Source organism: Odontomachus brunneus, unplaced genomic scaffold (assembly GCF_010583005.1).
Source record: "Odontomachus brunneus isolate Ranch 3 - 2012 unplaced genomic scaffold, Obru_v1 Obru_scaffold_093, whole genome shotgun sequence".
NCBI classification, from domain to species: Eukaryota; Metazoa; Arthropoda; class Insecta; order Hymenoptera; family Formicidae; genus Odontomachus; species Odontomachus brunneus.
The window spans coordinates 1082016-1096373 of NW_022639543.1; the positions used below are offsets into that span (position 1 = coordinate 1082016).

The following is a 14358-nucleotide window of genomic DNA, read 5'->3' on the forward strand; positions in this document are numbered from 1 at the left end:
TCTCTCTCTCTCTCTCTCTCTCGCGCTTATGGCAATAATAGTATATAGTTTATTTTTACATGCAAAAACAAAAGTTTTTATCACAGTGGGACAGCATACATTCGATAATAATGTAATATTATGTCGATAACTTTTGCTTTCGCCCACGAGACGTTTCCTGCCGACTTTCGCACCCGGTATGATCCTCCTCATCCGGCATCCGCATTGATCAATCATCAGTAATTACCGCCTTGCAGCAAACGCGCCTCCCACTCGCACGCTCGACGATCACTTAATCTCGCGAGATCATCCGACGACGGTCGGACGACGATCGCGGAGAGATGGCCAGGTTGGCGAATGTCGCGAATCATCTCGTCCAATTAATTAATTATATTGTCAACTGTGCGTATACACGTCCCACGTATCATTAACGTGCGCGTCAACGACACAATCAATTAATTGTCGGTGCTCACTTTGTGGTTACATCGTTAAAACTACAACGATTACATCGATTTAATAGCGACGTCGCTAATTAATTCCTACGTTGCCGTAACATTTTCTTATAAATATCTCTATATCGACCCAGCACACATTGTGCGTAAAACTGAAGAAGAAAAAAAAAGAAGGAAATGATCTCGTCTCTACGCGGAGCCAACGCGAGAAGAATCGTCATCGTAATCGCGTCGTTAAATACAGTTTGATTTCGTCGTTTCCGTCTGTCTTGCTGCAAGGCTATCTCTCACACCCTTTTTCTTTCTCGGTCTCGAGCGCGCACACACATATACAACTTATTAGATTCATCAACTTTTATTACCTATTTGTTGTCAGCATCGATTATGTCGGTCTATCGTGAACTTTCGTACCTCTCCGACTTCTTTCCACTTGCCGTCCTTCTCGCACAATCGCACTCTCTTTCTCTCTTTTACACATTCGCTTATACAAAAGCTAAGGCAAAGGCTTATTCACATTCGCTCTCTTTCCTCCTCTCGCTCCGTCGCTCCTGGCAAACTTTCAGGAGATCACGATGCAGCGCGCGTCCCGGTCGACGAGACGTTCCCCACGAGACGGTTCCACGCTCTACCACACACAGAAAAATATATACTGCATTCAAGTAAATATTACTTGTTTCAAGTACTTCGTAGGTTTATACATTCACAAATCAGAAGCTCATCATAAGCATCAAATTTGTTTAAGAGACATTCTGAATCCTCTAGCGCAAGTTTAACATTTCAATCAAGAATATTCAATTAAAGCGAAAATTTTGTTTACTTACTGCATAGAGTTGCACACTGAATTTTTCTTCGATAAAGTTTCATAATATTTCTGCAAAAAGAATAAATCTTTTTCTTGATGAGCTTGTCTCAAATTTGTGAAGAGTATATATTTTAAAACTATATTACTTATAAAGATATTCTTTGTTGAAGATTACTGTAAAGAAGGAAAGTAAATTCGCTTTCGTTAGCAGTGGAATGATATTTTTCTTTGTGCACCCTCGTGGAATCGCCATCTCCCATTTCACACGATCGTTTTATCAGTTAATATCATCGGTTGGACGATATTCGTTAACAGTCCCGAATCGGCCAGTTCCACCACGCGATCGCCTCGTAGCAGCCGATGGAATTGGCGCGACGCGGCGGCGTAACGTCGAGTTCGACGATTTCGCGACACGAAAGTTGATTCCATGAAGTCGCGATCGAATCGCGACACAAGTCGATCGAGTCAACTCATGTGCCAAGATCGGACACACGAGAACCGCTCGACAATGCGAACACGTGTGCAATAATAGTTAAGTGTACTCGCATACGATGGGAGACAAGGCGTTCTCTCTCTTATTCACTATCACTTAGAGCCGTTTATTTCTCATTGATTCGCTGTTTTTCCCCAAATTTTCTTTCATCAGTTCGCCAAAAAATATGCCGTTCAACTATTATTGCACCCTGCCATAGCGAGCCTAGCACGACACCGGCCTATCCTCCGTAAAGAAAAGTGAAAACGAGAATAAAAAAAAAATGAAAAGAAGCCGCACTTTCGACGCACTCACCCGTAACGTAACCCCGTCGAAACGCGTGTCCCACCTGTTTTCTCTCCTTCGACTCGCGGCCGGCTCACCTCTTCTCATAAATGTTTATGCATTTGAACGGATTGTTGTAATCTCGGAATTCTCTCGGAATTCAAGCCCAACTCATTAACACTTTCGGTTGTGATCCGCTTCTTCGCGAGAGCACATAGGCACGCACACGCGATTTTCTGATATAAAACAACGGCGAGCTTTTTCACAAAGCTCCAACACGATATACTCGTGTTCACGAAATATTCAAAAACTTTGTTGTGTACAAATTGGCGTACAGAAAATAAGTACAACTTGTTCCGCGTGCGAGACAACTGCAGACTTGACAAGGAAATATCGCGCGGGAAGAAGCGCGACTGAAATCTAACGAAGAGTTCTCGTCAGGTGACTATCGTTCGTTCATATTGCTCCGTCAGGCAAATTTGTAGAAAAGAAATTCGTGAGCCCGATAAAAAATAACTCCGCCTCAACGAAATGAGTTTGAACGGAATTTTTTCGTAAGCACCAAATGACACAGCGCACAGAGATTTAATATGAAAATATCACGCATTCTACTACTTCGAATATAACTACTATAAGGCAAAGCGCGCGATTCGCGCGAATTTAACAAAACACCAAACTCGTCCGTTCGCAATTTAGAATAAAAGTTATTACACGCACAATCGATGTCTATCAAAAATATTAGAAATCAATTTTGAGACGCTTGCATTCAAAATTGCAATTATCACGTGAAAGTACAGCTCGACGATTCTCGTTGATCGAGTGAACTCTGATCCTGCACTCAGTCGAACGTAAGGATTCGATCGGTTGTTTGAATTTCGCAAAGTCAGGATCGCATGTGTGTGTGCCTGTTCGATGCGTTTGCGAGAGCCTCTGTGAAGAAACTCGTCTCGTCGTCGAGTTTCCGCGATCGATGTGGCTCGCACAAACGCGCAATTGATACAACACGACGCTTTACTATATAATATATGTACGCATGTATATATTATAAATAATCAATTAAAGGTTTGCTTTAAACGTAAGTAAAAATATATAGATATATACTCGTATATATTTTTTTTCCTTTTCCTCTCTCTTTCTTTCTCTCATATATGCACCACATATTTCTTGCTGAAATCTACATACATACATACACACACACACACACACGCACACACAGGTTGTAATTTGATATGTGGAAAACACTATAGATATATGAACCAGCATTTTAAAACAATACAATAAAATTCTATATAGACATTTCCGATTTAGCCTCATTTCCAAATTATAATAAGTTCTCGCTATCGTTGTGTTTCAGTAATTCTTTCTAAAGACCAGAGCCCGCATTCTAAATTGTTTTTATGGATAAAAAGGAATTCAGAATAAGAACCTAAGTCCTCACTAAAACATATTTCATTCAATTATTTATCAACTCAGATAGCACAAACAAAAGATATGCCTTTTGAAACACGTTTTAGCGATGTTCAAGTGGCATTTTTTTTTTTTTTTTTTTAAATTTGCGCTATGTAGAAAGTTTTTCAGCAAATCGGTATAACGCCTGAAAGTGTCGGAAGAGTACAGAAATCTCGATAATGGTGCAAGATAATCAATGTAAGCACCTTGTATAAAGATAAGCAGACAAAAGTTGCTAGAAAATTTAACATATTCCCACATATTAAGTTACACCTTGCAAACATATGTAAGTATGCTTTGTGTATATGTGTGTGTACGTGTGTGTACATATATGAAAATTCGTACGTGCATGTTGCACTTGTATATAAATGTAATCTTTTCCGATCGGAAAAGCAATGACTAGTGCGACTCGCGATATATTTCGAGAGAAACGCCGACATATTTTTTATATTTATATATTATATATATATATAAAATTATAATTTGAGACTCGTGGAGAGAGTGTACACTCAAAAAGCACTTCGCTGAAACATCATTATAATTTATAAGAAGAGATTAACACAGAATATATTTAATAAAATATTAAACTTTACATATAAGACTTTACTATACGCGACTGCATCCTAAACTTTTACCCTGTAAAATTTCACGCAAGGAATTAGTCGCACCACCATAGGTGTTCCATCGCGAATCGCACTCGTCCATATTCACAAACTCATTTCGAACGCTACAAGGATTATCCATCGTCGTCAGGTCGTTCTTTCCGCACTCAACGGATCGATCATTCTCTCGTGGTAAAAACTCTCGAAGAATCGTCTCTCGAATCAAAAGAATACGACTGGTTCTCACTTGTCTTACTACTGCTTATTATGCAAGAAGGAAATCTATCAAACCTGTTCTTCGAGGTACACAGAGTTCATGTAATGATTTGAGTCTGCTTGCAAGTTCTTCAGAACACGAAACATCTTAAAATGTGATGAATATGAAACGATGTGATACAATAAAGAGGTAACGAATCCACTAAGAAAGGAAAGAACGACGAAAGCGTCAAAAGAAACAAACGGACGATAACAGATTGGATAATCACGAAGTGCAAGTCTGAAAAAGCTTGCTTGTCGCTTCTCTCCCATCTCTTTCGTATAAAAAATCTTAAACTACTTAAGCCTACGCGTAATTCGAAACACTCGGGATGAGCAACGTGCCTTTTGTTCACCGATAGTTTTCTCTTCTGCAACTTTTCCACTCGCAATCTCGTATCTCTTCTCAACATTGTCTCGCGACGTTCGCCGCATCGCGCTCTTTCTTCGGAGTGAAAAGATTAACGTCGCGCCGGACTTTCTCGCTCGTTCACTTCCCTCCCCATCGCGTAACACATCAAAAACTGCAGTCACTGCAGCAAAAAGGACACGTGCAAACAGAAAACATTCATTTACGTACGTGTACTCTCATACGAATCATTCGTCATTCAAAAGTGGCGCAAATCGCAAATCGAAGCGCTCCCGATACACTCTCGACGTTTACCGACCGCTCTGTAAACGCGAGATTTCTCGGGAACATATTCGAGCGTTTTTTCTTCTTTTATCTCAATTCAGAGAGCAAAACGTAACAAAGAAACAGAATTTGAATATCATGAAAGAAAATATAAGAGATATGCGATTTTTTTGGCAAAAAATAGCGAACGCTCCATCTATGGACAATGAAACGAATAAGGAGCACATGTTTCCTACGTTGACATTGCGATCTTTCTATTATTTCTGATCAATCCTATTTGCAGAAACATATTATGCTTCGTGATCAAACTTGAACTTGATCACTATTCCTTACGATCTAGCCTATTACATTTCGTGCCACACATTAATATTTCGTATTCTTCATTCTTTATTTTCTACTTTCATCTACCACTCTGTTGAGATCATTCGGAACAGATCCCGGCGTGCTCGAGCAAGAAAGGCCGACTTGACGCATCGATCGCGAGGATCACGCAGCACAACTTTTTGCTCAGAAAAGAAAGCTCATTTATATTTAAATCTCGATAAAAAAGATGCAATAGAAAAGAGGGAAACCAGAAAATGAAGATAAGAAATTAGAAGATGAAGGCAATCGAAAATGACGAACGCGATAACCGTCTTAATCACTTATGGACACACAATCCGAAATTACATATATACATCTATATCATCTTTTTCACGTAAATATCCTTAACGTTATATTCGAAATCTAATGTATAAAAAAAGCTCTCGTCGACGAGACTTCGTCGCGATCCGCTGCGGAACGCGATCGAGAAAGGCTGACAAAGATGCTCGATTCACTTTCGCTATTAAAGACTTGGTTGCAAGAATCGAACTGGTTTGCTTTTGCATTCATTTCACAGGAATAATAGAAACCAAACACAATAATGAATAATAGACTCAAACACAGAGATCAATAATAAACTCCTCAATCGCTATAAACACGATATAAAGCATGGTACGTTCCAACAGACGATATGGCACACCTTTGGTAGATTATGACGCGAGTAGACAAAACAGTAGAAAACAGTGTAGAAAACAATAAAACATTTGCCTTGACATTTAAAAAAAACTTTATGTAAAATATTATGCCTTTTGATTATATATCGATATTTACGTCAATATCGATAATAGCTTTTAACATTTTTTTCGAGTAAATGGGCCTGCCAGATTCTTGCGACCACTCTTCGGTTATTACAAAGCGGTACTAAAACAATACGTCGCGGGTACTTGGAAACTCTGGACGTACTCTAATATCACTAATGAAATTTAATGAAAACTAAGTCCCCCTTCGTCGGGCGAATGGCAACATTTTTGTCTTTTAACGAGCTCTTCGACCTTCTAAGCGACGCTTGCACAAACAACGCTGCACCAACGCGGGGAATTTTAAGCAACGAGGACGCGATAGTTTTCCAATTTTATTCGAGTGATTACGTTTAACCCTTAAGAGTCTTGATGTAATCGTATCGCGTTGCAAATTACACGGTAAATTGGTTTTACGTGAAAATCTTATGCGAAAATTTTATAAGAGGAGCAAAGCATATATATTATAGAACATGCAATCGCCACAGACACATGGTAACACGTAATATAGATTAACTTGTCACATGAAGAATTATGAGAATCACTATTCATGGATATTTCACAAAACATATCGACGTAATAGGCACCACTTATAATAGTGTAAACACTAATAATTTTCATTTATCGAGCTGCAGTGATTTCGACGAGATTCTAGATTTTCGCCGATTTCTTTTTTTCTAGATAAAATTCAGACTATTAAAGGTTAAACGTACGAGACACGACTACCCTGATTACCTGAACAACGTAAACTGCATTCGAGGCGAACGAAGCATGGCCTGCACTGCTGGCCCCCGGACATGCATTCTTCTGGCTCTAATGTTTCCGATCGGATTCCGTTCCCGAACGTTTCCGAGCGGATCGATTCTGTGCGACAACGAACGTTAAGATCTCAAAACACATTATCTCTTCTTGCAGAACAAAATCGGTCGCGGTAGATTCGCCACCATTCCACTATAGTTCCGGCGCGGAGCTTCGACAAGATCCTCCGCGCCGTTAAATCCTGAGGAAGTGTTGGTGACATTCATATTGGTGTTGGTCCTATTAGTCCAGAGGTTCCCGAGCCTTCTTAGTCCAACAGCTCTTTGAATCCAACACATATACATTCTTTGCGTCTCCTCTTCGACACCTTCCCCAAATACTACAGTAACGTTGAAATAGGTAAACGTGGATACAAATAGGGCCATATGTCCGGCACATTCGGACCTCTCAATAGTAGTCATCTGTTACTGATAGTAATAATTACATGACGTGAAAGTCAATGTATATCCAAGTCGATCTCGTCCCACGTTTACCCATCTTCCTTACATATTTACGAAATTAAATCTAATCGTATTTACGTTCTCAAATTATCTCTAAATGTCCAATAAAAAATGTTTGAATATCTTTTAATTATATTTAACAGCCGGTAAATATATCCTATAAAAATGTCGTTTTTTCTTGGAATTAACTTCCGAGCTTTGAATTCGTTGTTACGAGTTCTGTCGGGCATACGAAGAAACTCGTTTTTCACTTCAGCGTCCTCTCGCGGACAAGAATCTCATCTCTTTGAATAAGTGTCCGCGACGTGCCGTTTGGGAACCTCTGCGTTAGTCGAAGCGATCGTTACCGTACCGCGGTAACCCGTACATATCTAATTCTACCGCTAATATCTCTTACGATTATTATCGCATTAACGACTGCTACACATTATTTCGAGACTTATCTATCACTCGATGATAAGTGATCGACCGGCGCGCGCATGGTCGATCGCGCACTATCAAAATGTCGACATTCGCACAATGTAGTTTTCTAGGACTGTGACATACGCGTAATCGTAATACGCGATCATGAGAGGAACGTCCCGAATGAGGAGCGTTTTGGACGATCGGCGCGTAATGCTCGGAGGGACTCACGTGTGAATGCGCACACGTGCACAAACGTACTCCATCGGACCTTGATCGCGATGCAGGGCGAGTAGATATTACGTATGCGGCACGACGAGCTGATTCTCGTGGGGTCGCGCGAACTGCAATTGGTTCTGCGTGTGCATCTGGAATTGCACGTGCTGAGCCTGGAGTTGTGCGAGCGCTGTCGACGTAGCGAACGCTGGATAGGCCAGAGTAGTGGTCAGACACTCATTGTGCTCCTCCAAAGAGTTCTGAGCGTAGTGCAGCACCAAATGCTTCAGACTCTCGTGGATGTTGTATGGCTCGGCGAAACCGTAGCCGCGTTCGGTAGCATATATTATGCAGTGCTGTACTGTGCCGCTGCACCTGTAACAATACAATTCTTAATCAGCTAATCCTTAATTAACTAATTCAGAACTGTTAAATCCTTGCTATTTTATTTATTACGAAAGTATTTCATTAAGAATACGACGAATCAACAACGGTTATTGGAAAGATTAACCTTTGCATTAAAAGACACACGTGTTATTACTACTATTATCTATACTATAATCACGATGTCCATAACCGATTATACTAATTTATGCTCGTCAATTCACATACGCGCGCACACACATACATGCACACACATACAACATAGAAAGCGGCGCATCACTTACAACAGAAAAGAGAGAGAGACTTACATTATGGAAAGTGCGTATTGGCCTGTCCTTGACCGGCGAACCAGGAAGGTACCGTCGGGCCGGCCCATTAGAATGTGATCGGCGTCGCAACGAGAACCCTTCAAGTATAGCCACGTCTTCTCGTCGGAGTGGACCTCAAGGTCGACCTCTTGAAGATCACCATAAGGCACTTCGCCGACAATAGAATTTGTATGCGAGTGATTCAAGACAAGCTGATTGATCTTATTCTGCTTCATCCCGTTCTTCTTCAACCATCTGCAAAATTTGCAACAAAACGCAAACAAGTCAATACAGTCTTTCGACGTGAGAAGAAACGATTATTTCGACGTAAATAAAAGGAGTAACACGCACAGAGAATGGCGATCCTTTTGCCGCGCGAGCTGCCCGATCTCCGACTTCAACTTGTACATTTCTCTCTCAAGAGTTCTGTAGTAAGCGACCTGTTGCTTTAGGCTCTCGTCTAGTTGCTCCTTGCTGTCTTCCAAAGACTTTAATCTTCGCTTCAACAGTTCTGCGTTATCTGTCAAACTGTAATTGTATATTACTCTTTAGGCGTCCTATTCTAACGTTCGACAAATGTTCTAAATGTTGCGTCTTTAATTTGTTTTGAAGAAAATAATCGAGTACTCACGTAGAAATTTCATGGGGTTGGGCTTCCTTCTGGAATTTTTCTTGTAGTTTCATCTGTTCCTCAAACATCTTAATGGCCTCTGAAAAGGCTTCCAATGCCTGACGCTTCAATTGGACTTCGTAGGCCGTTTTACTGTACAAATCTGAACAATTCTGATATTGTCGTATGGTATCTGTTATCTCCTTTTCCAGCTCTACGAACTTTTGCACCACTTTCGCTATGTCGGTCGTGTTGGCAATCTCGTCATCCTATTTTCCGGCCGAAAAGAAGATATTGAGCTTAAGAGTGATGAAAGTTTTCCTTAAGGTTTTGACCGACTCGGAGAATTCAATAAAGATTACCTGCTGACATCGTGTCACTGGGTAAAGCAGTTTGATATCCAGCACAGAGTTGTACTGCGCAAGGGAGCAGTTTCTATAGTAATCGACTAGCTCGATGACCGAATGAAAGTTGTAAGGATCCGAGAATCCGTATTTTCCATTCCGATGACTGATCTTGATGAGCTTATTGGTGCCGCCCTTACGTAGCGTCAAAGTATACTCGCCGCCTTTGGAAGACGCATTCCGCACTAGAAAGGTACCGTCTGGCGAATCGACCATCATTTCATTTACCTCGTCTCTCGTGATGTCACCCCAATACCACTCAGCTTCTTGAAGAGTGCGCGGCCTGCAATTTTTCCAATAATAATTACACGTTACATTGTTGCCCATTCGTTGCATAATTTAATCATTTCGTTCAATAAATCTTAAACGAGTCGCGCAAGATTTGTGTTAAAATGAAAAACGTTTCGGATAAGATCGAGAAAAAAGTAAGAGCTAAAATCGAATCTAAAATTTCAACTAGAAGCGATTATGATTTGGACCGAATAGGACAAAATAGAATCTCACCTGTGTGTCTGTTGGTCCTTGCTAGTATCCGTGCCAGGTGCCGATCTGTCTACGGCTTCATCCTCGGGAACTGGGTATGGATCCATAATCGGAAACTGTGGTCTCGAAACTTTGCGCGGAGGTAATTGAGGCGGGCTAGCAAACTCCGGTAGCCTCTCGTTCCAATCGCCGTGCAGCAATAGCAATTCCATTATACGTATATGCGCCTCCGTGTTGTGGACAACTTGACTATAAAATCATGCAGTGCGAGGTGCTGAATACTTGGCAATTAAATGTCACATATAGTCTATCGAATAATTAATCTTACAATTAGTAATAAGAAGCGATTGTTATTTCGCGTTACAACAGTACTATACTGTTTGTATAATATCGTGTTCAATAGTCGCTAGAGATGGCCAGCTGCATACATCGTATGACATCATATTCCATTTGGAAAGCTCAAATAAAGAAATACTGGGAAGCCGAATTGTTTTCGATAAGTTTACTCGAGGGGGAGAACAATCTAGTACATTATCAGTACACAAAAGTCTTTTTACCAAAGGCCTGTTCTTTTTAGCTCAACAAGTGCCGAAGAAACTTTGTTCCTTTTTCTTTCGACGCCAAATTACATACTTGTTTTGCTTCAATGGCAAAAAGTGAAACCTAGTTCGGCTAAGGAGAACAGACCTTAACTATTAACGCAGTAGTGGCCCAGTCGTTAAAAAAACGAGCGCCGTGCGAAATACACCCTACTCCCGAGCCTTCCCCTACGACTAGAAGGATCCCACGTGGCACTCACATGATTCGCTCCCAAGGCGGCCTAAGAAATATGTGACACAGCACTTGCACGAGGATGGTCGGTGGTTCCGTATAACCCCGGCCGTGCTGCAGCTGGCAGATGCGACAAAAGTGCGCCATCAAGTGGAACAATGTGCTGCGGTGATGTTCCGGAAGCTCTGCTACTAATTGACTAAGACGGGTCGCGCATTGTTCATCGCTCCTCATATCTGCGTGACGAACACAAATTCGAACTGATAACACTGATCTTAAGTTTAGTATAACAGCAGTACTTATTGTTGTCTTCTTTATCTCACAAATACAATATAAAATGTTATGTATTGATACTTGTTTTACATGCAATAAAATTTACAAAGTAGAATAGAATTGGATCGAGATTAAACTTTAGAATAGTTGTGATGACTTTTGTAATTGCAAGATATTCAGTTATACGATAGGATACTCACTCGACGCCTCCAGAAACCTATCGTACCATTGCACAGGAATCACTGGATCTGGTAACTCCCGTAAAAATTTCTTCAAGACACTCGCGATGCACTGTGGGGTGTAGGGACTCAGATCCGCGTTGCAGACATCTGAAAGTATTACATCAAGATATTGCAGTCGTTTTCAATCATCGTCTGTCTTAATTATGGGCGGTTTAATAAAATTGCGCGCGTTAATGACTAATTAATCCAACAATTTCAATCGAAATATCTTTGGTTGCAAGAGATGCGCTGCGTACAGCTGGAATGGCTAAGTACATTTAAATCGTGTACTGCGGATATAAATAACTTCGGCATACGATACGTATCTCAGGAAAAATGTTTCGGAAACTCGCTTGGCGCCACTTTAAAAATAACCGATTTATACGACACGTCGCAAGAAGTCGAGTAGAATTTCAGCGATACGCGCGAATGAAACGTGTAGATCACGTTTAGCGCTAAATGCGGCCGCGGGAAGCCGGGACAAAGATCCAGAACCCGAAAGGGGCCCTCCCTTGGCCGTTCGTTGTTTCTGAAATCTCGATCCGCGTCGCGCAAAATAAGCGCGCGCGCCCTTTCCTTTTTCTTCGTCTTTGCTATCGGGGATCCGGCTCCACAATGTTGCAGCAGCAGCAGCAGCAGCAGCAGCAGCAACGGCGGCGGCGGCGGTAGCGTGCACGCGCGAGTGCATCTGTGCGCGCTGCGACATTTTTGCAACGCGCGCCGAACATTGTGGAATGGAATGACTGCGCGGCGCTATTTATAGCGCGCGATCGCGCGATCCGGCCGGCGCAGCCGACCGGCCACAAGTTGCGCGCGTTTGTCTTACCTTCGTTCAGCTTTTGTCGCAGCTCGAGAGTCTGTTCATTAGGCGGGCTGCTGTGGTAAACTTTGTAGAGGTCCAACGTCGTGTCGGCGAAGGCCTGCTCTTCGAGGGCGCGGGTACATCGTTCCACCAGAATCGGCGCCGTACGGCTGGCAATGTCGAATTGCGAGCACAACGCGAGACCGAACACTACAAAGTACAGAAAAAAAAAAGATCATATTGCTGCGAATTGTTTTCAAGCCAGCGCACGCGTTGTGTGATGATTCGATCTCTTGAATAACACCAAGCGGACAAGCGCGGTAAAACGCGGTAACGTTTGCCTGGATGTATTCAAATTGTCTAGAGCGTAAAAGTACCAATGACTGGATACTAATAACACTGATAACTAATTCTGGACATTCCTATTGTTTTGAGAAGAATGTTATTAGTTAGTGTTATTAGTGTTCAGGCATTGGTACTTTTGCCTTAACTCTAGTTGGATTAAATGGTTAAGATCATCGCGGCGACGACATCATTAGACATCGTACTCGACCGCGAAATTCGACGTGGACAAAGTGGAATTGCGTAACATCGCAATCATTCGAGGAATGTTCAAAGAGAAGAAATTTCTCGACTCCTGGCAAATTTTCACGTCGGCAACCAAGCTCCTTGTCGCTGTTTATTGCCGCTCCTCTTTCCTTGATCTTTACGTTTTCTTTCTTTCTTTTTTCTCTCTTTCTCTCTCTTTTTCTCGCTCTTTACACGGCTGACGAACTTTTGACTTTATTTTCGCGCGAGGATATATGTGCCATGCTTCGCGCGATCATATTTTCAGGCTCAATCTCGTTCTCTCTTTCTCTATCTTTTGCGAATGCTACTTATACACGCCACTTGTACAATCAAAGGCATATACGCGTGCATTATGACAAGAGAGAGGACGAGAATGTAGTGAACGGGTCGGAGGGGGAGGGAACATTGCGTAGGGGGAGGGAGAGGAAGAGGAGAGAAATTTATTTTTACGACCGCGCGACAGCGACGTCTTGTTTCTTCATGACCGTATCTTCTTCTTTGAAGAAGGACGAATGACGAGAGAGGGAGAGATAGAGTAGAGTTGAGAGGGAGAGAGAGAGAGAGAGAGAGAGAGAGAGAGAGAGAGAGAGAGAGGGGGGAGGGGAAGGAGAGAGAAGACAAAAAGTCGGAATTAAAACACGAGCTACAGGCGAGAACGTAAGCACGCACGTGAATTTTATGCGCGGATGCACGGCGGAGGCCAGCCGGGCTGCGATATTCGTCACGAATGTACGATCATTCGTCGATGCCCGCACGAAGAAATCTCGAGAGGGCCGTTATCGAGCGCCGTCAAGCTCAAATAAATCGATGCGCGAGTAAAAATACCACATATTTCTATATGTTATTAGATTGCCAACTTCCCCTAAGTTTCGTTTATGTAAAGTGTCAATAGAAAATATCCAATAGTAAAGAATCCAGTTCTGCGCGGATATAATCAATATGTCATTCCTCCATATTTTTTTACATACTTATACTTATTTGTTCATGTTTTCTATAGTTTTGACCTATATAGCCGAGAGAAATATATTAAATTATATCTGTAAATGGTATATATACATATTTATTTCACTCATTCACTCGCTCTTCCTCTCGCTATCAAAGTTCACTGTCGAGGAGCAGCGAACTGTTTTGCGTTTTTTGTAGTCAGATTGATACGCGAATTAGAAAATTCTAGAGAACCACAATTAATGGCATCGCTGCCAAATTCTTTATGTCAACTTAATAAAACGTTATACCGAAATTGTCTTTAATTAATGCTTTTCCCTCGTACACTGCGCATGCACGGACAACAGAATTGTCAACGACATACACGAGCACGTAATGCATGTGCTCAAATAATTACTTTATCATCCAGCAAATTTCATCGGTTTAGTTTAATCTAATCAAAATCTAATACGATACCTTAAGTATGCTTGCTAATAAATATCCGAATAATATAGATTTTTTTTAAACGACTCATCGTTTCCTTAGAAATATATTAATTAAATTACTTTTCTGATTTATTTAACTTCCATTCCTTGTAAGAGAGATTCATTTAGCTCTACATTGTACTCTTTGCACTAAAGGGAATGTACTTCTCCATGCACACAAATAACAATAATGATATAATAAAAAAAAAAAAAAAA

General features: G+C 41.4%; 1 protein-coding gene across 2 annotated transcripts in view; it reads right to left on the reverse strand.

Annotated features, from left to right (window-relative positions):
* Positions 1-3080: 3080 nt before the first annotated feature.
* The window catches only part of LOC116848363 (phosphatidylinositol 3-kinase regulatory subunit alpha), a 73701-nt gene continuing 62423 nt past the window's right edge, over positions 3081-14358 (reverse strand). For both annotated transcript variants that reach the window (XM_032824345.1, XM_032824344.1), the window contains 9 exons: positions 12188-12373; positions 11341-11469; positions 10896-11103; positions 10118-10345; positions 9572-9896; positions 9231-9478; positions 8951-9127; positions 8600-8854; positions 3081-8282 (listed from right to left, as the gene is read on the reverse strand). In XM_032824345.1, the coding sequence (XP_032680236.1) occupies positions 7991-8282; positions 8600-8854; positions 8951-9127; positions 9231-9478; positions 9572-9896; positions 10118-10345; positions 10896-11103; positions 11341-11469; positions 12188-12373 (2048 nt within the window). In that variant the 3' untranslated portion in view covers positions 3081-7990. The remainder of the gene's footprint in view (positions 8283-8599; positions 8855-8950; positions 9128-9230; positions 9479-9571; positions 9897-10117; positions 10346-10895; positions 11104-11340; positions 11470-12187; positions 12374-14358) is intronic.